This window comes from Condylura cristata, unplaced genomic scaffold (assembly GCF_000260355.1).
Source record: "Condylura cristata isolate star-nosed mole 26May11 unplaced genomic scaffold, ConCri1.0 scaffold00020, whole genome shotgun sequence".
Taxonomy (NCBI): Eukaryota; Metazoa; Chordata; class Mammalia; order Eulipotyphla; family Talpidae; genus Condylura; species Condylura cristata.
Genome location: NW_004567121.1, coordinates 28,776,062 through 28,803,416, shown reverse-complemented (window position 1 = coordinate 28,803,416; position 27,355 = coordinate 28,776,062). Strand labels below are relative to the sequence as shown.

General features: G+C 42.0%; 1 protein-coding gene across 4 annotated transcripts in view; it reads right to left on the bottom strand.

Moving 5' to 3' along the window:
- Positions 1 to 27,355, bottom strand: part of ITSN2 (intersectin 2) — an 87,982-nt gene that overhangs the window by 41,288 nt on the left and 19,339 nt on the right. The window contains exons 8-19 of one of the 4 annotated variants that reach the window (XM_012727441.1): positions 27,092 to 27,155; positions 25,861 to 25,998; positions 25,338 to 25,423; positions 24,391 to 24,653; positions 23,447 to 23,596; positions 20,708 to 20,848; positions 19,764 to 19,851; positions 14,511 to 14,650; positions 13,432 to 13,512; positions 6,435 to 6,571; positions 3,411 to 3,553; positions 2,384 to 2,481 (exon numbers count right to left, since the gene is read on the bottom strand). In XM_012727441.1, coding sequence (XP_012582895.1) covers positions 2,384 to 2,481; positions 3,411 to 3,553; positions 6,435 to 6,571; positions 13,432 to 13,512; positions 14,511 to 14,650; positions 19,764 to 19,851; positions 20,708 to 20,848; positions 23,447 to 23,596; positions 24,391 to 24,653; positions 25,338 to 25,423; positions 25,861 to 25,998; positions 27,092 to 27,155 — 1,529 coding nt within the window. The remainder of the gene's footprint in view (positions 1 to 2,383; positions 2,482 to 3,410; positions 3,554 to 6,434; positions 6,572 to 13,431; positions 13,513 to 14,510; positions 14,651 to 19,763; positions 19,852 to 20,707; positions 20,849 to 23,446; positions 23,597 to 24,390; positions 24,654 to 25,337; positions 25,424 to 25,860; positions 25,999 to 27,091; positions 27,156 to 27,355) is intronic. The other 3 variants (XM_004686055.2, XM_012727442.1, XM_012727443.1) reach the window with 3 other exon arrangements.

Genomic DNA, 27,355 nt, shown 5'->3' with positions numbered 1-27,355 from the left:
CCGCGCCGTGTGGGTCCCCTCCGGGGCAGGCGGGAATCGAACTCATGCGGAAGCGGCTTTAGCTTCTCAGTGCAGTGCTTTAACCCGCTGCGCCACCAGAGAGGGCCCTTCTTTCTTTTTTTTTTTTAAAGATTTATTTATTGGCACTCCCTGGTGATGCAGTGGGTTGGAGCTTCAGTGATGCTGTGGCTGCTTCAGTGTGAGTTCAATCCCCAGCCTCGAAAGTGATCTATATGGTGCAGATCTGGGGTACCGGCCAGAGGTGCAGGGGCGGTGAGAGGCTTCACCATAGTCAGAGTGGGGAGCAGAACAGGCAGACTGATGAAGTTCACTGCTGTGGGGAGAAGTTGGTGAGGCAAGAGAGGTCTGCCACGCCATGTGGATCACTTCAGGGGCAGGGATCGAACTAGCACCAAAGTGGCCATGACCAGCTTGGCAGTGCCGTGCTTTACCCACTGGGCTACTAGGGAGGGCCATAATGTATATTTTCAGTCCTTCTCTTATTGCACAAGCAGCTTTCTCTCCAACGTCCCCTGATGCTAAACTCTCCTGGCTTTTACCTACCACTATTCCCTCCCTCAAATCTCTTCCAGAGTCTATTTCTCAGGATGTCCCAAGGCATCTTATCTCTTACTTTACTGCTCCCCGGATGAGTCCTCCACATCCATGTTTTCAGATTCCTGTCACCGTATACTCAATGTCGCACGACATCAACTAGGCCTCAGTTTAGGTCTTGGCCTGAGCTCTTGCTAAATATCTGGATATCCAGCCACTGCCTGGAAATCTGAAACTCATCCGAAAGGGAGCTCACTGTAATTCCCACTTAAGTTCCTCCTTCTCATCTTCTGTGATTTTGAATGGCACCATCATCGACCAGGCTGTTCCAGTCAGCTGTGTGGGTAACTCAGGGCTCCCACATGCCACCAACTCGGCAGAGAGCGTGGGCACCGGGGACCCCCCAGCTACCGGACATTCCTGTTGCTGCGGCCACTGGCTGACTGCTCCTGGCAGAGGCCACCCCTTCCTTCCTCCACTACTTTAGGGGTCTGTCTTTCTCATGCGATAGTACGCTCACTAAGGGCAGAGAATGTGTCACTCTATCCCTGGTCTAGGACAGTTAGACCCCAACAAATATTTGTTGAAGGAATACATAAAAGTATTGACCAGCATGCCCCAAAGCCCACTCTGCTTCACTTCGGACTTCGGACTACCTCATGGTCAGCAGGGCCAGCAGACTGGATCAGGCTGCTTGAGCAGGGACACACCCTCGGCCCAGGCACAGCCTGGCTCCTCTGGGTGGCAACAGCAACAGTAAGGAATGTGTGATTATCCTGCCCGCTTCAACAGATGGTTCTGGTAAGCCCTGCCCGCATTCTCTCCAAGTATCATGAAATATCTGCTACCTAATGAGTAAAAGACACCAAACTGGTGAGAGTGCAGGGAAGAATGAAAACAGACACTGCGTAGGGCCTCCAGGCATTAACGCTGTGAGCGACTAAGGAGAAAAACAGAGACTACAATGCAGGCTTGGATGCTTCTACAGCCTGCACTCTTCCCACTAGATCACAGTAACTCCTGTTCATCATCTCCTATTCACCCATTTAATAAGGTTTGTAATTAAACCATAAGGATCTTTTGTTCCAAGGAACAAAAAGGCTGCAGTTAGGACTGTAGAATCTTCACTTCTTTTAATAGTCTTAAGAAAATAATCGGCTTCCCCAGACGTCACTGGGAGTTCATGGAAACAACAAAACCAGCATCACCATTGATGATACAAAGCTGTCTGGCAGAGTGGAAAGGACAGTAGATTTGGCAGTCAAAGGTCAAAGGTCACCCATGCATAGCCTACTCTGGCCCATGCTGCTGGCTGTTACCATCCACAGGAGTCTAAGCTTCCTCACCTAAAACACGCAGTAACAGTCACGGTCCTATGCAGTGCTGCAGTACACTGTGAGAGCTCACTGAGTAATATCTGAGGTATAGTGAAAAAATGGTAAACCGGCCCTCCCTGGTGGCGCAGCGGGTTAAAATAAAGCACAGCACTGAGAAGCTAAAAGCCACTTCTGCATGAGTTCGATTCCGGCTGGCCCTGGAGGTGATCACATGGCGAGGCAGACGTCTCCTGACCTGCCCGCTGCTCCCCTCAGCAGTGTACTTCGTCCATCTGCCTGTTCTGCTCCCCACTCTGTCTCTGGTGACGCCTCTCGCCACCCCTGAGCCTCTGGCCTGTACCCTAGTTCTGTATGTACAAATAAATAAATCTTTAAAAAAAAAAAAAAAAGGTAAACCACTGTACAGAGCTGAGTCAAGATCATTATTACAGAAAGCAATTTATTACAAGTGTATTCAGTTACTTATCAGGAAAGAAAACTATTTTTCTTACCTGTATTACATCCCCAGCATTAAAACTCATCTCGTCATGGTTCCTTGCTTCAAAGCGATATAATGCTTTGTAATTCACCGAAGTCCTAGACTGCTCGCCTGGAGAAGATAACGGTAATCATTTGCTACTTTCATGTACACACATTTTTGTTATGACTCAATAAAGTGCTCTTAAAATTTAGAAACACAAGCACTACTGAAATCCACTTGATAAAGGCCTGCCAGAATTCAAGTATCTTGAGCAGTCACAGAATCCTGGGCAAGACCAAACAAGGATGCTCATCGTAGGTAGAAGGCAGTTAGACACAGGTGCGGGGCAGGCATGGGGCTGAGGGACCTGAGGGGAAGTAGACTGAGCAGCAGGAGGCTGGTGTGACCCGTGGGAGTCAGAGCATAACAGGGAAGAAAAGCAAAAAGGGGAAGGTCAACCATGCCGAGATCAACAAGCAGACAGAATCAACTGAGAGCGATAGAGTATCTGGGTGGTTCTAAGAGGAACAGATGACAACTCCTCAGGATGTGACATATTTTCCATAATTCATTTACAGAACAAACACTTTAACTGACTTAATTGATTTTCAACATGATGATTCAAAAAGATTCTTGCTTTCTCTTAAGAGAGAATTATTTAGGAATGGATTCTGATATGTATCAAAAACAAAGTTTATCTCCTGGAACGGTGTCAGAGTGCAAAGATTTAAAATTGTATTGCGTATCACTAAAACAGCTTAGTTATACCGATGAACTAAAATATTTACAACTACTTACTTCAACAATAAAGACCCTGCCGTGGTCTGTTCAGTCTGCGACTTTTCTATGTGCTCTACCCTCAGTCTGCTTTTTTTGTTGTTTTCAAGTCTACACACTTCTTACCCAGGTTTGATTTAGAAAAAGATTTTCTTCTGACTCTTAACATTAGCATCTGTTTTCACTTTTCTCTATCTTTGGCCTCATATAAGGCTTTACTTTTTCTTGTTGTTTCTGCTGTCTAGATCAGAAAAAAGAAAATCTGTGATTTTTACTCTCACCCTTACATTGTTTTTCCTCAGCTTTCCGCTCTTCCACTTGAACTTTTTCTTGTGTTTTTTCATCTTGGAGTCGCTTTTGTTTTTCTTCTTCCTCTTTTCTAAGACTTTCTCTCCACAAGTTTTCTTTTTCCTGCTTTGCTTTCCTTTATATAAGAGAAGAGATTGTATATTGTCTTAAAATTTTTTTTACACAAAAATGTAATAGAAGATCTTGTTCCTGGCAGATGGAAGAAGGATTATGCATTTGTATATGAGCTGGTATAATTATTTGTTATAAAGAAAAGTGGGGATCAAAGATGAAGGGGAAAAGCCAATTAACTGAGTAATCAGCAGGAGTGCTTTGGACAAACAGATGAGCTGTTTATCATATTCAAATTCCTTCTTACCAACCAACCTGCCAAACCCATTAAAAACAAAACTCAGTGGTGAGTGGGTAGATGGAGGGGTTAAATGGAACTATTCAGAAAACAAATGTAATAACAACATCTAAATCCTCTTCCTTTCTTTCCAGACTCTTCACAATGACTACTTCCAGCTCTTATTTCCACCATCCCCCTAATTCCTGTTTTCAGGATTCTGTCACTGCTAAAGAAATAGGAAATGATTCTGGACAGATTATTTACTTTGCAAATCATCATCTTAAAAGTCTTTTTCACTGCTAGAACATTTTTCTCTCTACATCTATGCTTCTGTGCATGTTACTATGATATCAGAAAGAGCTGCAGCCCGGCTTCTGGCTGGCCAAGATGATCTGTGATCAGAGTGAATGATTTTATTGTTAGAACTTAGGATCATCATAGATAGCTCTTCCTTGCATATATTATACTTCTCACTCAGGGGTAGAGCTGTCATACTAAATTTAGCAGCCTCAGCTAAACCAAAGCTCTCCAACCCGCAGCATACAGCATACACTAGAGGGCCAGTGCAGGCCAGATATATGCTTGTCTGTATCCAAGGTAGGATCCCTGGCTTTGTTCCATGTCTTCATTCCTCTATTTCCTGGAGTAATTTGGAAATCCTGGATAATTCCAAATACTGTAGCCCCACCTAACCATCCCTAAACTGTCTCCTCTTTCACATGCCTAGTACATTCGTCCTTAACTAGCTTCCTCTCAATCTCCTGCAAAACCTCCTACACCCTCTATCACTCCAGAAAGCATCCTCCCACATTTTCTGTAACTGACATCAGTTCTCTCTTGAGAACCTTCTCTTATAGTCCTTAATGTCAACCAACCACTTACTCCCTTTCCCAATTCTTTGGTAACATTCCCTGCCCCTCTTCCACCCTGAGGATGACCCAATCTAGCATCACCTGAATCCCCATATCCTACAGTCACCACCACCAGAATATTCTTCAGAGTTTTATTGGGATAAAAAAAATATTAGGGAGTTAAGACCATGTAAAATTAAAGTTTGTAAAATTCCTATGTATGGGCCCTCCCTGGTGGTGCAGCAGGTTAAAGCACAGCATTAAGAAGCTGAAGCCACTTCCACATGAGTTCGATCCCCACCTGGGAGGTGACCACATGGCATGGCAGACCTTTCCTGACCTGCCTGCTGCTCCCCTCAGCAGTGTACTTCGACGTTCTGCCTGTCCTGCTCCCTACTCTGTCTCTCGTGAATCCTCTCACCACCCCTGCACCTCTGGCCTGTACCCCAGTTCTGTATGCACAAATAAATACATCTTTAAAAAAAATTCCTATGTATGAGTTGGTGGATGCGAAATTACTCCAGAGACAGAAGACGCCCCAAAAGCTGGGCAAATGGCAAAGAGGCCACATCTACAATATGAAAACGACGACCAGTAGCATGAGACAAGACAGAAACGTCTTGGGCAGATGACCAAGAACTCAGATAGAACCAAAGCCCAGTCTGGATGAATCCCACAAGTGCCTGTTACTAATACGGTAGGCCTGCAGGCCCCAAAGGAGTTGTGTGAACAGCGATGAGGAGGCATCACGGTCTCTGCATCCACTGAAAACTGTGACACACTGACTGGCTCCAGAGGCACGGTGTAGCTCCCTGGGGCGATGCGCAGTGGCACAACCCGCGTGGAAGTCCTCCTAGTCTGAACTCCGCCGCCTCTACTTCTACATTGCTTTACTATCTCTCCTAAGGGCCACAACAGCGAAAACCTTGTAGTGAAGAGTGTCGCCACACTGTGTAGCTGTCAGTCCATGCAGGGATGACGAGTGTGGCGTCAGGAGGAACCCAGAGTCCACGGCATCATGATCAACAGTGGCCACCGATAAAAATGGGCTGGGAATGGTTACTCTGAAGCATTAAGGACAGAGTCCTGCTAACTGGTTGTGTGTCTGTCTTGTTGCCCAGAAACTACTAGCTCTTTTATGGCCATTACTTGTCCACTTTCCTCTAAGGCAAAATTATCAGGCTCATTGGTATCTGTTAACTAGTTATATTAATTCCTGACACAAGGGAACCTGAGTGATAAAGTGGGTCTTACTGACAGAAGAAGGCCCAGCAGAATCTTCAAATGAACAGTTTGAAACCTACTTCTCGTTGTAAGTGGAGTCAACTGAGAAATTTCAGGGGTACAAAGAGAGCCGCATCAACATGGCTTCTACACTCAGTCTTGATGCTGCAAAACTAAGTGTTTGGTTTTATAGTCTTTCAGGGAATAGTAATAGGTTTACTATGGAGAAATGGAAAAACTGACTGCAAGATACTATACTTGGCTTTCAGCAACATCATTTTATTCTCAGTCACCTATGAAGTACGCACTAGTAGTTCTATTTTCCAGATGGAGAAACTAAGGTTCAGAAAGGTAAAGTGACTTAACCAAGGTTATCCAGAGAGTAAGTAGTAGATCAAGAATTCTAACCCAGGTCTGACTCCAAAGGCCGTTCTTTCACTCATTGAATGGTTTTGCCAACTCAACAAAGACTGAATTTTGAAAATGTAAAATCTAGTGTCCCTGGATAACCCTTTTATTTTCCTTTAAATTTCTAGTCAAAAGATACAGAATTCTAACAGCAACAGGGTGCAGTAAATTCAGCTCTTTACCTTGCAGCCTCATCTTCTAGTTTCTTTTTTTGTATTAGTTCTGATCTTTTTCTTTCAATTTCCTTCAGCTTGTCACGTTTGATCTTATGAAGCTGTTCAAGGGCTAACTGCTGTGTTTTGTAGCTTTCTCTCAGTTCCTAAGGAGAAAATGAAAACAAGTCAATGTATTTTGTCTTCAGTAATAATGTGACACTTGTATTCTAAAAGACAAAAATCCTACTGCAAGTCAAACTAAAGCAAGGCAATTCAGTTTAAAAAATATCTTGATGATAAAAGAAACCTTGAATACAACTATTTAACTGATGTAGCCACTGAGGACAAATACATGTTAAAATCACCTGTTTTCATATTAATTTACTTTTAGAGAATGCTTGGCCAATTCTTTAATTTGGTACTTTGTTTTCAACAGGAAAGCAATCTATCAAAAACAAGGAAATAATCTGTTGTTAGAACACTTGAAAAAGTTTGCTCATTCATATGTTTCACATCTGTATTTAACCAAGTTAACCATTACTTTTATCCAGTAAGAGACTGAACTAAACACAGAAACAAGTTATTGGGTAACTTGACTCAAAACTAAAAATGGAAAAAACTAATGTCTGCCTAAAGCCAGGATTATAATGAGCTAAAATAATAAAAATTATTCCAAACACAAAATGAAGAAAAGACTTGCTTATTAAGCTCAGTTCTATACAAAACGTTATAAAGACTCACAGGGGTTTGATCCAAGGCCCTTTGACTCCCAAGTGTGTATATATTTATCTTTGCTTTCTACATTCTCCAAGTACAGAAAGGTGTCAAAGTGTAGCATATCATCTTCTTTCTGTCTTCCAACAGCATCCTTTCTCCTTTTGGGTATGTGACTTCTCCGCTCTGACCCAACTCCCACTCCATGTAGTTTTAGGGGGTCTGTCACATGAAGAATTCCTCCCAACCCCACCCAGGTGTGGTCACTTAATCCAGGTCTAACTGGTCACAGCATGTCACCTCCCTGGCCACAGGCCTGTCCAAAGGGTATGTACACGACCCAGGCTGGGGTCAATCAGCTGCACTGAGGAGGAAAGAGAGGCCTTCCTTTCTCAAGCTCATGAAACTGGGGTAGGGAAAACCTAGAGAGTCCCCACTGCTGAGTGAGGTGTGAGGGGGCAGAGAGAAGCAAAGATGGAGAGAGAAAGGCAGAGACAGAGTCATGGGGCAGGGGATCATCAGAGTGAAGCAAAGATGGAGAGAGAGGCAGAGAGTCATGGGAGAAGGGATCATCAGTGGTTTCTCAGTGCCAGGGTCTTCTACTGATGCAGCTACTGCTTCTAGGCCACTTCTAATCACACTCTCTTCAGCTTAACTGTTTTGAAATGAGTTTCTTCTACTTGGAATCTACAGAATCCAGAACAGAGAGTAGAAAAAAGGGGCTGCAGTAAAGAAGAGAAAACAACTCAAAAACACACAAAAGAACTAAAGTAATCAAAAAAGGCATCATGGTGAAAGTGGGAGCTCAGGAAGTATCTGGATAGAATCTTCTGGTAAAAATATTCTTGGGCATCTACTCACGTACAACAACAAGACTCCAAACTGAAAACAACAACAAAACTATTTCTTTTCAGAAATAAAATATTTTACAGGCGAACACTTTTAACTTGACTGAAATGACAGGTCCAGTTGAGTGCAGTGCGGTCTCATACATGTGCAAAATGCCTGAGGGCGAGACTTGCACCTTCGTCCATAAAAACACAATCACCACACGCGCAGCAGCTCCCACAGCACTCAGCCGCCGTGGCTCCGTTGGTCGCAGCTTTCTCTACACCCCCCTGAACAGCAGAATATCGTGGTTGTAACCGGTGCAGCAGCAGCGCGGCGAGGGATGAGAGCAGGGTCCGAGGCCCAGCAGAGACCGAGCACCCTGGGGAAGTTTCCTCATCTGTACAGCGGCCTCACAGGGCACGCGTATCGCTGCTGTGAGGACCGAGTGGACCTACCCTCTCACAGAGCTCACCGACAGTGAGAAGAGTAAGTTCTCAACCAGTATTGGCCATTGTGACTGGCTGGAGTCATAAATGAGGAGAACTCTAAATTTGAGAGGTGAGTAAAGGTGGCGCAGGTTAGTGTCTGGGCCTCACTGAGCTGCGAGGTTAGTCCCTAACACGCTGCTCCGGACCTCCAGTAGCCCCTCTGCTCCAGGGTCTCACTGGATGAGCACTCTGCATCCCTGTCCCAGGCATGTCTGCTGCCTGTGCTTGCCTCCTGCGCTGCAGAGTTTCTGGACAACGGGACTAACGTCCGTCCAGGCCCTAGAGGGCCGATTATAGTGCAAACACGCTATCTGAAAAGCTAGTGATAGCTCACGCACACTGCCACGAGTTGAAGAGTGCCACCACGTGTCCCCAAGGCGTGCCTGCCGACTGCAGGGACCCCAGGGGCTCCTATCTTAGACTCACCCCTGGGATTAGGTCGTTGATTCAGGAATCCAACTGGTTAACAAGAAAAAGTAAACCAATCAGCACTTACGAGCAAACCGTCTTCAGTCAGCAGAAGTGACAGATTATCCTTTTCAGGTTAAGGCAGTTCTCTTCAATTCCAAATTTACCATTAAGTTTTTCATTTTTGAATCATGAATGGGTGCTAAATTTCTGCATCTAATTATATGAACATACTTTAATCTGTTTAATTCAGCCCATTACAGCAGACATTTTTGTATGTCAAAACAGTTTTGCATCCTTATGATAAATCTATCTTGGTCATAAGAGATTTATGACTGTTTGTCTTTGGCCTTTTAGTATGTTTGGAGACTTCCTCTCTGTGTTAAACTGGCTTCTAATTATTCTCCTTAGTCTCTTCTATCAGGTTTGAGATCATATTCATAACAGTATCATATGATGCCCTCGGATTATTCTGCCTCCTTCCTGTACTTTGAAAAAGCTGTATAAGGCTGAAACTACTTACTCCTTCAGTAAAAACTATGGATCTGGAGTCTATTTAGGGGGAGATCTGAACTACAGTTTAAAATATTTCAGATTCAACATTTTAAATTGTTCAATTTCTTCTCAATATTTGAAAATGGCTTTGGCAAGAATGATTCTCCTCTATTATCTGGGTTGCAGTAAAATTATTAACTTATACTAGACCTAAATAAAGCAAGAATGTATACTATAACTTCTTGGATACCCACCAATTCAGGGGTGCGTGAACTTGAACAGGGATAAAATCATGCCTCTCGTGCAGTAACCTCTATCTGAAGTATAGCCTCTCCTTCAACTCTAACTATATACAACAAACCATAGGGACGCTGGCTGTGCTTGTGATGTTTCTCACCAACACAAGCAGATACTTTCCTCTTATATTGCAGATAACATCGTGTATGTGTTTTGTACAACCTGACTTCAACAGTATGGCATTATACCTGTTTTCAGAGCCTATTTTTAAATTCACGAATACAGAAGCACATATATTGCATTTAAAACATTAGTCTGGAAAGGGGTCCAAAGATATTACCAAACTGTTGAAAAGTCTGTGGCAGAAGAATGGTTAAGAGTCTCTCATTTAAAAACAAATGTTTCTCACCCATGCTTCCCAGCAGTTCTTCTGGCTCACACCTCCTATTATACCCTACCTGGGAGGAACGAGGGAGACCTCAAACTCTCTGAAGGAGGGAAGGGAACACTTCCTTAACAGTTAAATTACTGGGTTGGGAGATGTGTTTTTCTAACATCTAATATGTAGGTCATTCACATTTCTATTTTATAATCCAAAGGACTTGGGGTTGCTGAGCCCCAGTTAGTCCTATTCTTGCCTGTAAAAATCTCACTTGGTCTCTAATGTATGTAAGTTACCCCAGATCCTTGGAGTAAAGGAACCAAACTCTCTGGAGTAAGCCATAATCCTGGAATCGACAGAGTCCATTTTCCCTCTAAGAAAAAGTACTTCTTGAATCATTCATTTTCCAAAGTCAACAGCAGTGACTTCTCAATGCATTAAAGGTATTGTGGAGATTCAAGATAGTATCTTTCCAAATGAGAACAACAAACATCTGTATAGTGCCTGACAGTTGACAAAGCACTTCCATATATGTGTTAGCTCATTTAATTGTAAGGCGCAACGGAGGAGACAAAGCAGATACTGTGAGCTTCATTTTTGTAAATGAAGAAAGCAAAATTTGGAGGTTAAATGACAAACACGCAAATGCAGCAAGCGGCATGTACAGGACAAGAACTCACTTCCTGAGATTCCTAGACAAGCACTGCTTTGGTGAACCTCACTGCTAACGACAGCAGGGCGTGTCTTTCCCGAGTGGGAGAGTAGTCATCCAGTGTTTCTGAATCCACTGGCTTGTTACTTGTTTTGTGCACTTAACAAGCAAAACAACAAAAATTAATGTTGATCCTGTCATGACTCCAAGGGTCCAAGAGAGCATGGTTTCTTGAGATAAAGAATTTAATCATTATACTTCTGTACTCACTTTAACTGGCCCGAAGATGTGCTTACAACTAGACAACCCAACTTTGGTGGAGAAAAAGCACCCAATCAGTTGAGTGTGCCATTTTCAGCTCAAGAGAGGGAGAGAAGAAAGGAAGGAAGAGAGAGAAAAGGCAGTGGAGTTATTCCATGTCCTCAACTCCCCAGGGAGATTACTTATAATGATTCAACTTATATCTGATTGTAAGTCTTGAAGCTTTCTACTTTCCACCAGTTTAACGACATTCACACCTATATTATCCCCACACATTACACTGGAAATCGTCTTTGTATCTGCTCCTTCAGCCCACAATGTGGACGATTACGGAGGAACTTGGCTCTATCAATTATCACCACTTATATATTCAACATTAAGCTCAGTCCTACTTCTTCCCTTTGTCTCTATTGTCTCCTTCAAGCCTTCCACTTTTTTTGTTGTTGCAGTTAACAAAGAGCTTTTACTTAAAAGAAGAAATGACACAGAGTTGGAAGTGTTCCCAAAATCTTAGATACATGCTTGTTTTTGGACATATTTTCTTCTACATTTTTTCTCATATACTTTACATAAACCTAAGTGCTGCATATTTTCTGACTGAGAATACTGACAACCATTCATTCATTCATTCAACAAGTACTTATTGCCTCTCACTGTGTTTCATGGTCTGTTTGAGGTGTTGGGAATTCCGCAATGACACATTTGGCTTAGTAAGACAATCATCATTAAGGCACTGAGGTGGATATGGTTAGTTCCCCAGCCAGCTCAGTTTTCATTTCCATTAGTCTGTTCTAACAGAAAATTTCCCTTCCCCATGCAGCCATGTGCCTCACAGAAAGAGGTTGATGCCACCTCTGTGGGTGGGCTCAATTATTTTCCTCCAGCTTTACTGAAGCATAATTGACAAAAATTGTGTACATTTAGGCTATAAAATTTGTTTCAATTTATGCATACAATTTGAAATGATCACCACAATCAAGCTAGTTAAAAAGAAAAGCTGCCTTTTCTCTTTCTTCCTTCCTTTCTTCTCTCACTCTCTTTGGGGGAGGGGTGAGAATGGTTATGATCTACCCTTAGCAAATGTCAAGTGTACAGTATTATCTGTAGCCACCATGCTTTACAACAGCTATTAGATCCCAGAACTTACTCATCTTTATAACTGAAACGGTATTGTTTGTTCTTCAAGTCAATTCAGAAAATAAAATGTACTGGCTTCACACTGTCTTTTCACTCTCCTCCTAAAAAGTGTTGAAGCTCACTTTAACCTTCCTCAACTCCCATTCACTCCTGATCTGTGGCAATCCAGCCTCACTGATCATTCACCTGAAACGGCACTTTTTGAAAGGTCCCCAAAGGCCTCCTTGTTGACAATTCAGTGGATATTTACAATGATGGTCACAGAAGGCCTATTCACTTGCTTTCTGAGACATCATCTCCTGGACACTGTGACAAGATTTCACCCCTGCTTAGCTTCTTAAATTGTCTCTGATTAAAGTATCAATAAGCAGTGAAAAGCTGGAAGGCAGGAAGCAGAAGGAAGAAAGTAAAACAAGGAGACAAGAATACTCTGCTGGCCTGTGGAGAATCAAATGCTAACTGAGAAGATCAAACTTACATGGGTGTGAATACAGTCCACAAGTTATTATCAAAGCTCATTTCATATATGAACAAATTTAGGTTTAAATTTCTGTGTAATCTGTGGCAAAAGTTCTAAAACCAGATAATCTGGTCATTTGTGCTACAAGCAGAAAGGAGAGTCTAATAGAATCTTTCCAATTTGCCCTACCTTTGCTTAGGTAACAAATGAGCTCTACTTAAATGTGTTCCCGCCTTTTACTGTGCCCAACACACTCTCTCTCCTGTCATTCACACAAACGCTACTAGAGTCAGCAAGTAGCAAATATAAAGTACCTTTCTTTAAACTATATTAAGCAGAATTCAGAGTACTTTAAATATCCTGTACTATTGGAGACAAAGTGAATTGCTTATTTATGCTGTGATTTAAACACTTAATGGAATTTCAAGGGAGTCTAAATATGAGTTCTGATAAGTAATGAGATATAACTAAAGCTGCCCCTGCAGTCGTGGTTCCTTTAAGATTTTCCTCAGATTACTCTTCAGTGTTGAGGAGGAGTCAGGCATTACATGACACAACCTTGCCCTAGATTTCAGAAAGCATACGCTCTACACAGTGATTTTCAGTGACACTGCAGACGGTTCTAGCTCACATTCCCTCAGCTTTCTGTGAGTTGAATTTGTAATCACCCCATCAGTTACCCCAATTCACAGGGATGCTGTCAGGGAACCAGATACTTAATTGCCTTGGGTGCCTCATGACAAAGGCTATTTTGGGCAACCCTACAGATTCTGGCATTAGACTCAAACAGGCAGTTAGACAGCAGAAGGATACTCAAGCAAGCAGAAAGAAAAAAGGTCTACATCGTATATGTTATTTCAAACAAAGATATTCTGATAAATGCAAAGAATAGTCTAGTTTTTAAAAAACGGAAACAATAAAGTAACTCAAAGAAAAGGAGCTAGATATTAGAAAATAACCTTAAGTAAGAGGAAGAGGTTGTTGAGACAGCTTAGCAGAGACAAAAGGCACTGGAGAACAGAGTCATCCATATTCCCACACTGTAAGATAAGGCAGATAAAAAGCCAATTAAACTATGCACAGATGCTTAAAAAAACAATGAAGGGAAGATAACTTGGTTGGCTTTTCTGTCCATCAAAGACAAATTATGAGGAGGTTAAATGTTTTTCCTACAGAATATGTACTTGTGTAAAATTTATTATTAACAGTAGATACCTCAAATTTCCCCTCCTTAATTAAAACCACCTACATCTCTTTATCACACTGTTTACTTTCTAGTTGATGTAACTTTATTCTAAATAACTCAGCAAGATAAAAGTCACATGAAGAGAAAGTTACCTGAAAAGCTATGTAAACTTTACAACAGTTAACAAGGGAATAACTGAGACAATTCCCAAATTTGAATTGTCACTAGTCGGATTTTAGCTTTTAAGATCTTCTTTCATGGCTCTGGCCTCTTTCTGTATACAGCTAATTCTGCACAGAATGTTAATCACATGGAATATGTTTCAGACATCTGCTTTGCACTGCAGCAGTTAGTCAGGAACTAACAACTTTTCATGCAATTTGTAGTGTCAGATTATGTTTTTGATTTCACTGATAAATACATCATTCCCATAAAGGTTAATTTAATTATCACAAGGAAACAAAAAAGATTGTAGTCTTTTTTAAAAGTCTCTATCACCATGACTATTTTAAATTTCCATACTTCCAATCTTAGAATTTTGCCTCAGAACATGCTGGCTGAGGTCAGTTTTATAATAATGAGAAAGGCAATTATCCTTAAAATGCATAACTGCCAATAAAAAAGTCATCAAAAGATGGAAACTATGGTAAATGACATGTTTAGTTGTATGACACAACCTTTATACTATCTACATCCAACATTAATAGCGAGCTCACACTTGTAACTCAAATTATAAACTACGGAAATATACTACATGTAACAATAACAGCTTTGGTTATTCATTCTACCAAAATAAAATAAGGAAGGTAAGAAGGCAGCAAACTAAAAATGAATTTAGTAGGAGACAAATACCTTTAGTTGATTGTTAAATGAATCCATTTCAGAGAGTTTAGCTGCAGTTTCTTTTTCAAGAGCATCTAACTGTTCTTTAAGTCTTTGGCATAATTCTTCTTTTTCTAGTGATTTTTTATGAAGTAAACCAATGCCCAAATCTGAAATATAAACAGACGATTTACATTTGGTAGAAATTCCGACGTCACTGCTGTCTGGTCATATTGGTAAAAATAGAAAAAGACGAAGGACTTATATGCATGTTGAGGCCTGTTGGAAAAAAACAAATCAATGATCATTTCTCTTTCCCAGATAGTATTTTGGGAAGCTCCTTACAGAGAAATGTTATAAACACTGGTTCCATCCTCAAAAAACTTACACTTCTGCTTGGATAAGGCACTTTACTTAATCTGATTCTTGAGCTCTTAGTATTTACTATTACTATTGTCTTAATGTGTATTTTCTTGATAATACTGAAATTGAATAACTATTAATTTCTATGCAGTTGGCTATCACCTACCTCCCTTATCATGTGACGGACGTGCCATTCTAGGTACAGGGGCTGGCCCACAGTAACTGTCAATTAGAAGCGGCTTTCCATTTAGTTAGTGCTCCCAACAATAAGGGAATAATCACAGCAAGTACTCAACAAATATCACTAATTAGATTACTTATTAAAATTATTTTAGAAGGTAAGAAGAAAAAGCTTTATTTTATAAGAGCTTTTCTTACATATTCATGCAGGAGTAGAGAAATTAGAAACATATGATACATATTACAATAAATTAACAACAGTATTTAAAAACAGTGTTATTACAAATATTTTTAAACTTGATCAATTTGAGAAGTACAGAAATCCAGACTAAATTTAAATGAAGCATATAGAATTTAAAAAAATGAGAAGTAAAAAGAGGAGTTTCTCTTTGCCTCACCTTCCAGCTTACTGTCCCGTAGGCCTTTATTTACAAGTAGGTATGTGCACATTCTACTTTGATTTCTATAGAGTTTTCTACACTCCTTGGCAATTAATTTTGAATTTAGTAACATAGTTTATCAACCAAGACCTACAAATCTGGCTCAAAACTGCTCCATGGTCTGCCAAATTATGACTACTGCTTAATTTATGAAACTAATCCCTTTCTGATTGACATTTGATTATTTCTAATTGCATACTAGTACATAAAAATGCTGCAATAAACATCCCTATTTATACATTTTAATGCACATGGGAAAACATTTTATAAGAATAGGGAACAAAAAGACTTGCTATGTAAGAAGTTGTGACTACTTTAAATTTTGAGAGAAACTGTGAAATGCCCTTCCTAAAAGCTGTGCTAACATAGAGCAGCCACGATGCCTGTCCACGTACCGTGCCGAGAATGCATATAATCAGTCATTTCCACCGTTTTACTAATTGGCAAAAAAAAAAAAAAGCTATCTTGTTATTTGAATTTGTATTTTCTTTGTAACTATTGCAACAGATTATTTATTTATATGTAATCAGCCATCATCCTGAATCCCTTAGTCTCATCCTTTGCCAGTTTCATTTTTTTTCTATTAGGCTACCTTTACTTTTGATTTATAGAAGCTATAAAAATTCTTGTTTTATTGTATGTACTACAAAATTTTTAAATCCTTTTTTGGGGGGGGAAATAGGAATTACGGCAGGTGACTTGGACAATTATGGAGCGGAAAGGGAAATAGCATGAAAGAAAAAAGGCACTTCTCTTCCATTTTCAAATACATTTTATTTTCAACTTTCCTTCATGAAATACTAATATTCCAATAAGCTACTTATGTATGTAGTATAATAAGGAACATCTAAAACACTCTATAAAATCTGTATTATTGGGTTCTTAGCCTTAAAAAGTTTACTCAAGAAAACCTGAGAATATAAAGCAGCAGAGAAACAGGGGACCCTAATACTACCGCCTAAAAGTACTCACCTTGCTGTTACATTTCTTCTCAGTATTCAGAGCCATGAAATTAAAATATACTGTACCAAATTCCACATCCTCATTTGTCACTACCATGTTCTTCTGTCACTCTTAAGTTCTGTTAATTGTTAATGCCTAAACAACTTCCATATTACTATCATAATTTTCTTCTCTATGTCCTATCTCTGAAAATTTTAATGTTGTTTCCAGTTGAATGAATTTTACATAAAAACAAGATAAGCAACTGATTATCTCCTTGAAATAAATTCAAGACCAACACTATATCAAATGCAAATATCGTCAAACTGCTTGCTAAGAAGTGTGTCCTTTATACTCGTGCAAGCAGTATGAAATTTACTCACTCATTCACTACATAAGAATCAAATTTATAGGTCACATAAGCTCTTTGCTTTATTTCTATTTCACTTATGATTCAAATACTTTTCAATGTCAGCATCTTCTTTTAAATTTGTCCATAGATAATCTTTGCCCAACTATGCTTTAAGCATTTATCCTTAATTTTTAATTACTCTGCTCATCAAGCATTTAACAAACTAAGGCTAGTAATCCTTTACCAGACAACAATAAATTGATAATAGCTATAAATATTTAACTTAACTACCAATTATAAAATAAGTTTCCCTTTCAAAATATAGAGAAGGTTGTCCTCCTTTCCTTATTATAGAAAATATGTTTTTACTTCCCAGCATTTGGTATGTCTTGCCAGGAAAGTGGAATCTGGAAATATTTAAGCCTCTCATATTATGAAGATCATAATTTTAAAAAGTTGCTTTTACTGTGAAAGTAACATTCTTAATCAATTTCCATAATAAAAATGCACTTTCACAAATCAACAAACAATTCAAAGAAGTCTTGTTGCCCAGTAGTAAAATGTAGTCCCACAGCAGAATTAAGCAACGCTATGGTGTTAAATTAACGGAGAGATGGTAATCATCATCCCACAGTTTCCAACTTGAATGTTCAAGTTACAGCAGTCAGTTACATCTATCAGTAAAATTTTGGAGCTGTACATTTCCTCTTTGTTCGTGATGATGGCAATGCTAATGTGAAAGGCCCCTTTCCCATGATACTTTCTAATTAAGTATCTTTGATATACAGTAAAGTGACTCAATTTTATATGCTTTGTATCCAGGCACTTAGCTAAATTCTCTTATAATCTAACAGTTTTCCAGCACTTCAACAAATATTTAATCATTACACATCTCCCATATGCAAGGCACTGCACTGAAGTCTGTGGCAGGTATAAAAAGAAGGTTAAGGAGGGTTCTGTCCTCAAGTAGTTCAGAGTCTTGCTAAACTGGAATATATGTGAAAAACTGATAGCAAAAGAGCATTCAATCTTAGTGTTCTTCAAACTGAGCATCGTTTATTAATGGACGTTAATATCAAACACGATGACAGCATACAATCGTGCACTGTGCTGAGTACCTGCAACTGCTTTAAAGACCAGGCGGTGTAGCAGGCATCGGAGAGACAAGGCAATTTGGGATCTACCATCTCAGGCCACGACTTGAGCTCTCCAGGCCTCAGTTTTGCTGAGCTATGCCATGGCACAGTACCAAGGCCACCGGGCTGTTGTAAAGATGAAAGGAAACAGTGCACAAAAGCTGCTGAGCACAGCGCTTGGCACGTGCTCGGCAATTCAAGTGGTAGCTGTGCCAGCGTCATCTATGGAGGCACATTCCAAGCAATTCTGAACTGTAGAGCAAGCAACCAGCAGTCAAATTATCAACAGATACGCGTTGAACGAGATCACGTTCACACAGAAGTATTTCCACTGGTCCCCTACACACTAACAGCAACAACACCACGCTCATTCCTCTCTCCACCGCACAGATGAGGGGGGCTGGTTCAAGCTGCCTGTGGAAGGGTGGGGGGCACTGACACATTCTTAACAGTCAGGAAAGGACCACGTGCAAGGGAGACCGTCTGAGACAGATGTGCCATTGGTGAGAGGTGGAGGGTGTCACAGTAAGAGGAGTGAATAGGCTCACACTCCTATTCTGTGACGTTTCTCCCGTGGAAGGGCCTTTTCCTATGACAACATTCCCAGTACTTCCACCATGCGCCCACTGGTGTGCTCCAGATAAGACATGCTCAGACACAGCCTTGAAGTGCCCAGAGAGGATCTGTGTCTTGCTGTGGTCAAGTGGCCAGTGACCCACAGCTGCTCTGCTCACAGACACGCCACGGGGCCTGGGGTGTATACAGATAACCTGCTGATGCCTGCTCTCTCAGTCAGTCTTGCTCCTTTGTCTGACTTCTCAATGTTCCAAGTCTGGACAGAGAAAGGGGACGCTGTGTCCTGGCCCTTCTAAACAGCCAGAGTGTGATAAAGAACCCTAGAATGAGGAGACTGCTACTTAGTGGGAGACTTGTAGGATACTTTAGGTAGTTCTAACACTACTGAAGTAGACTGCTTTAAATAAACCGTTCTTCCATGATGCTCTTCACATGCTATCCAAAGCTAAGAGGTTTGTTTCTTTTTTTAAGTTTTCTAGTGGTATTTGAACCAATTAAGTGTTACATTTCCACTGATCATCTTGGAATGTGTTGTTCCACAGGTATCAGAAGGTCAAGATGGTAAAATGTTTTCTACAGATCATGGAATTAGAGAATAAAAAGGTCTGGGAAGGACATACTAACCACTGCTGTACACTATCACCCCACATCACCCCACAACCCCAATCGTCTGGCCACATAGTAACTGTCTTTATGAATTATGCAGGATTTTGCCAAATTTACATATGGTCTTGCAAGAGTCAGACCTATATCTTTTTGCCTGCAGCTTAACAGTCCCTTGACTGATAATAAAAATGCATAAAAATGTTATCAAGATAAGAAGAGATTACCACAATTATTATTTATGTTTATTTACCTTTTATTACTAAAGTGTTCCATCGTGTGAGAGTTTCCATTTTTGGCATTTTTTTTTAAAGATTTATTTATTTATTCATATAGAACTGGGGTACAGACCAGAAATGCGGAGGGTGAGAGGATTCACCAAAGACAGAGAGGGGAGCAGAACAGGCCGACTGATGAAGCATACTGCTGAGGGGAGCAGCGGGCGGGTCAGGAGAGGTCTGCCACGCCATGTGGATCTCCTCCGGGGCAGGCGGGAATCGAACTCATGCGGGAGTGGCTTAAGCTTCTCAGTGCTATGCTTTTACCTGCTGCGCCACCAGGGAGGGCCCTCCATTTTTGGCATTTTTAACCACAGACCAAAAACTGGCCTAGCAGTGTTACAAAGGGACAGGACAGGACAGATGCAGGCCCACAGACAACAACAGAGGTGAAACAAACCTTGGAGACTTACCTGGTGTATTACCGAGCTGCATGTTTTTAATTTTTTCATTTAACAATTGCTTCTCAGGTACCAAATAGATAAGCTTGTTTTGATATTCCTTATAAAAAAGAAAAAGTAGAGCCCATTAAAACTTTGTAATGTGTAAGAATTTTCTGAAACTTAAAAATATAGTTTAATCACTTTCAAAACAGTATAGAGAGAATATCTAGCAATAAACTGCTTCTGACTTACGAATAAGCTAGAATGGAATTATGTACAACTTTAAACACACAAAGCCACTTTTGAATGACAGGTAGAAATTAAAAGGTGGGGACGAAAGTCTTTATTAGTGGGAGTGTGTCTGGAAGCTTTATGGTTTTCTGAGCTCTGACAACACAAGAAAACACAGGCATAGCTAAGAGAGACATGAGGTGGGCACTGAGTGAGAGGCTAAGCCGGCCACGGCACTCTGGGTGACCATGGGCATCAGAGAGGGACTGAAGCCAGGGGCCACCTAGGGGCAGGTAGACGCCTCGTCGGGAAAGTTATTTTGACCTGTGTCTATATCTGTTGCGAACAAAGTGACAAAGCTTCGGTTCACACAGAAAGAGCAATTTACTGAGAAGACTCAGAGAAGCCAACATTTCCCAAAAGCAGCAGCAGTAGCTCAGCAGTAGCTCAGTTTAAGGTACAGGCAGGCATAGACATATATTCACAGAAAGCTTAAAACTAAAGCGATAAATGTCCACTGGGAAAACGCTAGGTAGAACGTAACCCCAGCAGTAGAGCAGAGTGTCAGGGCGTCTGTGGGCTTCCTGACAAGGACTCAAGGTTGTGTGTGTTTACATTCTTCTAGGAAGGAGGTAAGTCAGAGACTATAGGGACTCATGACCCCAAAAGCAAAATCCACTCAATTAGGAAGAATTATTCCTGACTGATCGTGCTTCAGGACCATCCAGCGGCCAGGAATTTACCTGAAGTTCTTGCTGAAGCTGCTTGATTTCCATTACTTCCAGGTCACACTGCTTATCCAAGACTTCCAGCTCAGTCTTCTGCGTTTGCTTTCGGAGCCGCACATCCTGCAGGCGGCCTGAGACTTGCTGGTGTTTGCCGTTCTGCGGGAAGGGCACAGAGACACGGGGTAACATAAAGGCTGCCAGGAAAGGGCCCCATCAGGACGACAATCTTTTCATTTAAAGGTCCCTTATCGCTTATTCTCAGTCTGAGATATGTTTGTGTAAATCTTTAAAATGTACATCCTTTGTACATGCATCCATTTATATGCTTTAGAGTTGTGTCTGTTAACTTAGGCGAGTCTGAGCAAGAGGCTAGAGCTCAAAGAGCCTAAGGATTCGGATGAGAAAGCAGGAACGTAACACAGTGAATCTGTTTCTGAAGTCAGCATTCAGGCCTCACTTCTAGTATTAAAATAAAGACTTTTATTTTCAAAGAATAATAGGACAAGTAAATGGACCATTTCACATTACTTTCCCTGAGCTCTATTTCTACCCTCAATGCTGCTGACTGACTGCTGCCAACGTGTACTGGAGGGCCTTTTTGGCCACAGCTCTCTTCTGTACAAATGTTCTTTCCCTTTCTAGTAAGAGACAGGAGGGGAAATCCAGACAGATAGTGGGGAGGCTCAAGGAGGCTGAGGCAGGAGGTGCGTTCACAGGCTAAAGGGCCCCACCTCCTCACTTTACATGTCAATGTCCTAACCCCAGGCTCTTAAAGATCAATGGGGACAGGGTCTTTAATGAGGTCCAGGAGTAGCCCAGATCCAGTCGGGTATGCTGATGAGGAGAGAGGGAAAGTTCAAGGAGCAAACATGGGAAGGCCATGCAGGCAGAGCGAGGTGTTGGTGCAAACTTAGGGGAGGGGACTCAGAAGAAACCAAACCACCTTGATCTTGGAATTCAAGCCTCAAAAACTGAGAAAACGAAAAGGCACAAAATTATGTAAAAATAAGTATTATATTAAAATCATAAAAAAAAAGAACTGAGAAAATGAGTTTCTGCTGGTTTAGCTACCACGTCCTTGGTACTTTGCTACTGCAGCCTTAGCAAGCCTTAGCAGCGGGGTGAAGAGAAAGGAGATTCCTGCCTAAAAATCACAGATAGTGGAAGATATTACTGAAAAGCAGGTTTCATATTTGAGAAATTCATGCTAATAGGAATATACTGTTTCATGTTACAGCTTCTGTTGTTCTCTCCAGCATGTATAAATAGGCTCTGGAACTGTCCATACTCTGCACATTAATCTATGCTACTGCTTGGTGCATCTTTCAGTAAATTACCAAAATGAACATCACAAATGGAGAGAGGGGAGAGCCCGGCTATACATTCTCTAGGTCTTTCAGGAAACACGGGAGTCACTCCTTGCCTACCTGTGTGAATCTGCAAAGTGATCCTGCAGACATCAAGGGGTACACACTGCTTAAGAGGGAACGCCCCACACATGTTACCATGGCAAAACTGAGGAGGCAATTTACCCAGCATGCAGCTGGCATTGGTGGAAACAAACTAGTAAAAGGCAAGATTCTTGCCAAGACAGCTAACATTCCTATGGAGCACTAAGCATCTAAGAGCTGAGAGCTTCCTGAAATCTGTAAAACAAAATGATCAGGCAAGAAAGAAGCCCGAGAGACAGGGGCTTGGGTTGCAACGGGGGCAGCCGCCCGTCACAGAGCAGCACACATGAGAACCGCTGGAAAGGGGCCTGAGCTGCTGGGCCCACCCCCATGGATCATAGTGTGGGAAAAAATACTCAAATGCCTCTAAAGTACTAGGAAAAAGAACCACAGTTCTGCAGTGATAGGAGATCAGGTAGGTCAGCAGTTGCAAGTCATTTTTTTTTTCTAGCAACAAAACTCTTTTTTGCAAACAAATGTTAGATAAAACTCTCATATGTAGAACAGCTAAACATGAAAAACTCCAGCTTGTCTGCTCTGAGGCGTAGGAAGAGCAGGGCGAGGAGAGCACCGTCTTGCTAGCATAACTTCCTCTCTACCTTCTGGTTCTTTCTGTAGATCAGCTTCCAGAAACCAGCTTGCAAATTGAAAACTGTAACCTACTGCAACCCTTTATTTTACTGTTGGGCAAATGAGGCACAGGGAGGAGGTTGTATAGCTAATGGGCATCTCAGCTGAGGCCACAACAGAATTCTCAGCATCTTCAGTCACTATCTCTCCCTCTTTAAAAAAGATTTATTTTACTTATGCCTACAAGGGCTGGGGCTGCGGCCAGAGTGTGGGGGGTTGGGTAGGTAGGGATGGTTGGGGAGATGAGATGATTCACCAGAAACAGAGTGGGGAGCAGAACAGGCAGATCCACTGAAACACACTGCTGAGGGGAGCAGTGGGCAAGACAGGAGAGGTCTGCCGCGCCATGTGGGTCACCTCCCTGGCCGGGGATCCAACTCGCTGCAGTGGCTGCTGATAGCTTCATAGTGCTGAGACTTAACCCTTGAACCTCAGGGAAGCCCAATGAACTGTACTATCCAGACTGTTAGTGGAAAAGTCATGATGTACTTATGCTTGAAAAACATTGAAAAAATATGTCTTGACTTTTCTGAACCCAACATATAAAAAGAGAATATGAAAATATGAATGCATAATACAGTAAATCGCACTCCTAAGTTTTAAAAACAGTGTCATTTTTTAACAGGTCACTCTGGCATCATCTGGATAAATTCCACTCAAATTCTAGCCATACCAGTACTTCCAACTCGAGGTGCAGACTCTTCTTTTTAGAGTTTAACCTGACGATTTCTTCCTGCTCTCTACTCCTCTGACTGAGAAGCTCCTGTCGACGAATCCTCTCCCATTCCAACCGACGCTGCCGCTCAAGCTCCTGTTTTGCTGCCTGAAAACAAGGACTTAATTTTTAAATGAACGATTTTGCATAATTCGAAAACTAATGGGGTGACAGAGATTAAGGTGAGGCAGAGTCTGGCCCTCAGTGGGCCTGAGTGCCCACAGGTAACTGGGGCCTGGTTTTACCAGTGGACCCACGGTAAAGACTTCCACAGAGCAACTTGATCCGTCAGCCTTTCTGACCATCTCTCAAAACCAGCCTCTCGTCGCTGTTACTTTTCTCTTAAGAGCAGAGGGCCAAGTTCACCAATCTACATGCTAAGAGGAACAGTCACCCCTTTACTCTGACACTGCACACTGCTTCCGTGCACTGCACTTCACTGTGTCCCCCCCAGCCCTGGAAGCACCGCTGTTCCTCCTGGGGACACAGCAGGCCACTCCCCAAGCGAAGCTCTTGACCTCCCTCCCTCTCCACGCCTGACTCCCACCTTCCCAGCTCCCCGATTCTGTCTCTTACTCTGGATCCTGAACTTCTGTTTAGGCCCTGCTCAGAGGGACTCCCCACTCTGCTCACCAACGCTAGCCCCTCACTCACTCGAGCAGCTCTGCAGTCAGCCCTCCCGTGACCGACGTCAGTGGCAGGAAAGTCCTCCCTACCAGTTCGCTGGCCCCAAAACCCACCCTTCCAAGCAAGGACCCTTCTTCCCAAGGGACGAGAGATGCGTATAAAAATGAATGACACCGTGGAAAAGACACAACAAAAACAAGCATTTTTTAAATTGAATGAGATTGTACTGACGGCTAAATGGAGTGATTTTTCTTAGGGAATAAAAAAGAAATAACCTCTCGTCTTTCTATCTCTTTCCTCCTCTCTTCCTCCCGTTGTCTCTCCAGTTCCCGCTGCTTCTCCAGGCGCTTCTCTAGTTCCAGCTGCTTCTTCCATTCTTGCTCCTGTAATTCCCGCTGCTTCCGCTCCCACTCTTCCTTTTCCTTCTGGGCCTTCCGCTCTGCCTCCCTCTGCTGCTGCTCCATCAGGGCCTGGCGGCGCTTCTCCAGCTCCATGTTCCCTCGCTCGTAGTTGGCTTTTCGCTTGTCCTCAAAGGTGACTAAATGGGGCAAAGGCACAGTGAGCATCCTCACACATCAAGGGCCGACAGAACCTGAAATCCAGCATCAACACTCCCGCCCGACGGTCAGCCCTGTGCTGCCTATGACTCCGGGCACTCCCAGGGAAAGCAAAACATATGTCAACACTAAAATATTCACATTTTTCTAAAACTGTTCATTTTCAGAAGACAAATTTCTAAGCTCAAATCCATCCAAGTAAGAAATAATTTCGCTATTCCTGCCCATAAAAAATACACCTCAGAGGCCCTCCCTGGTGGCGCAGTGGGTTAAAGCGCAGCACAAAGAAGCTAAAGCCGATTCTGCATGAATTCAATTCCCGCCTGCCCCGGAGGTGACCACGTGGCGCGGCAGACCTCTCCTGACCCGCCCGCTGCTCCCCTCAGCAGTATACTTCGTCGATCTGCCTGCCTGTACCCCAGTTGTATATGCATAAATAAATAAATCTTTAAAAAAAAATACACCTCAGAATGCTTGGCCCCCCCCCCCAGCATTTCTTTAAGGATCACCAAGCTGTGTGGCTACAAACTGGGTATTTTTGTCATTAACTCCAATATTTTTAAACATCGACATATACTTCCAACCAATGCTTAAACATTTTTTAAAGCTGGAGACTTTATTAAGAAAAATCACTATTAAAGTATATCTTAGAAATTCAGTGTTACCTGGTAATTTTTTCTGAGGTTCCTCTTCTTGTATTTTCTGATATGAACACAGAGTTCCATTAATAGAATCAATTTGCTTTCCTCCTCTAAGAAAAGCAAATGACAAAAAAAATTTAGCAACGTGAAGTCTGGGAATTTTTAGACTAGACTATCCAGACTACCAATGATTAGAGCAACTTAGTATTTAGAATATAGTATTCAAGATATTTAAAACACAGCATGGTCTGCAGTTACAGTGCATAGCATCTGTCAAGCCAGAGAGATCTGAATTCAAATCATTTTTCTGATAATTGCTATTCTTGGATAAATTTATTTTTTTTAACTCTTTTAGTCATCAATTTCCTCATCTAAAGTGGAAACCACACCTAGTCCTGCGAGGGACTCACTCTGGTGTAAAACATTAAATAGCAAGATTGACTGGCAATGTCGATAGCTAACTCTCCGTGAAATTAGAATAGAGGCCTCAGAGTAAAAGATAAGTCTGCCAGGGATAAAGCCACGCCTCTCAGCCCAAAGCGCTCACCTGAACGACGGAGGCACCAGCTCGGGAGGCAAAGTCAGCGGCAGCGGCTGTCCGGCCTTGGCCATGTCAGTGAGGTGCATGGCGAGGATAAATTCCTCAGCTTTTAGTTGTCCGTCACCATCGATGTCGGCCAGAGTCCTGGAGAAATTGTGGAAAGTCCCAACTTAGAAAGTCTACTGTATTAGAGTATACTCAGACAAGTTTAACTTCATTTTTAAAACAATGCAATGACAGTGAGACTTCTGGGCAAACAAATCTCAGCGAAATGAAAACACATACAGAAAAAAGTGAGCTAATTTTTTACCACTCATTTTCCTATGACAAGAGAGGGGAGAAACTTTGAAGGAGAAAGGAAAATGTTCTTTCTGAAAAGGTGGCTTGTGTTGTCTCATGGCTATTTCACCGATCAAGTCATATTTAGCTCTACATTAAAAATGAGATATTCTCGGCCCTCCCTGGTGGCGCAGTGGGTTAGGTCACTGCACTAAGAGGCTACAGCCACTTCCGCATGAGTTCGATCCCCGCCTGCCCCAAGGAGATCCACATGGCAGCAGACCTCTCCTGACCCGCCCGCTGCTCCCCTCAGCAGTGTACTTCCTCAATCTGCCTGTTCTGCTCCCCACTCTGTCCCTGGTGAATCCTCTCACCCTCTGCATCTCTGGCCTGTACCCCAGTTCTGTATGAATAAATAAATCTTTAAAAAAAAATGAGATATTCTCTTGGGCCCTCCCTGGTAGCTCAGCGGGTTAAAACACAGCACTAAGAACTAAAGCCACTTCAGCATGAGTTCCATCCCCACCTGCCCTGGAGGTGACCCACACGGCGCGGCAGACCTCTCCTGGCCCACCCACTGCTCCCCTCAGTAGTGTACTTCGTTGATCTGCTTGTTCTCCCCATTCTATCTCAGGTGAGGCCTCTCACCACCCCCGCACCTCTGGTCGATACCCCAGTTCTGTATGCATAAATAAATAAAAAAAGAGAGAGAGAGAGATTCTCTAATTCACCTTTGAAGGCATTGTAGGGAAAAAAGATATTCATTTTACTTATAAAATAAATAAATGCCAAATTATCAAGACTATAATTTTGCCCAATTTTACGTGCTTTCAATGTCATATTAACTGCCAAATGGTTGCTTTATGAAACATCTCTCAGTTGCAACTTTTATATAGACAATACCATCCTTACACTAGAGACAGTACAGTCAAAAATCCTGAGAAACAAACATACTCACCAAATAGTAGCTAGTTGGGTTTGAGAGAGATTTGACTGAAGAAGGGCATTTCTGGCTTGAAAACCTGATTGGTGGAAAAAAAACATTGGAAAGGAATTTTTTAGCCTCTTTCAAGTTATGTTATGCAAACCTAAACAGCCATACCTATAAAATTAATACCACCGTTATTCTGGGAACTTCTAACATCAAACAGTTTTTGGCACATGTCAGCTAATCATGACAAATGCCGTCCGGCCCCGAAGAACTGAAACTCTAGAATCAGTG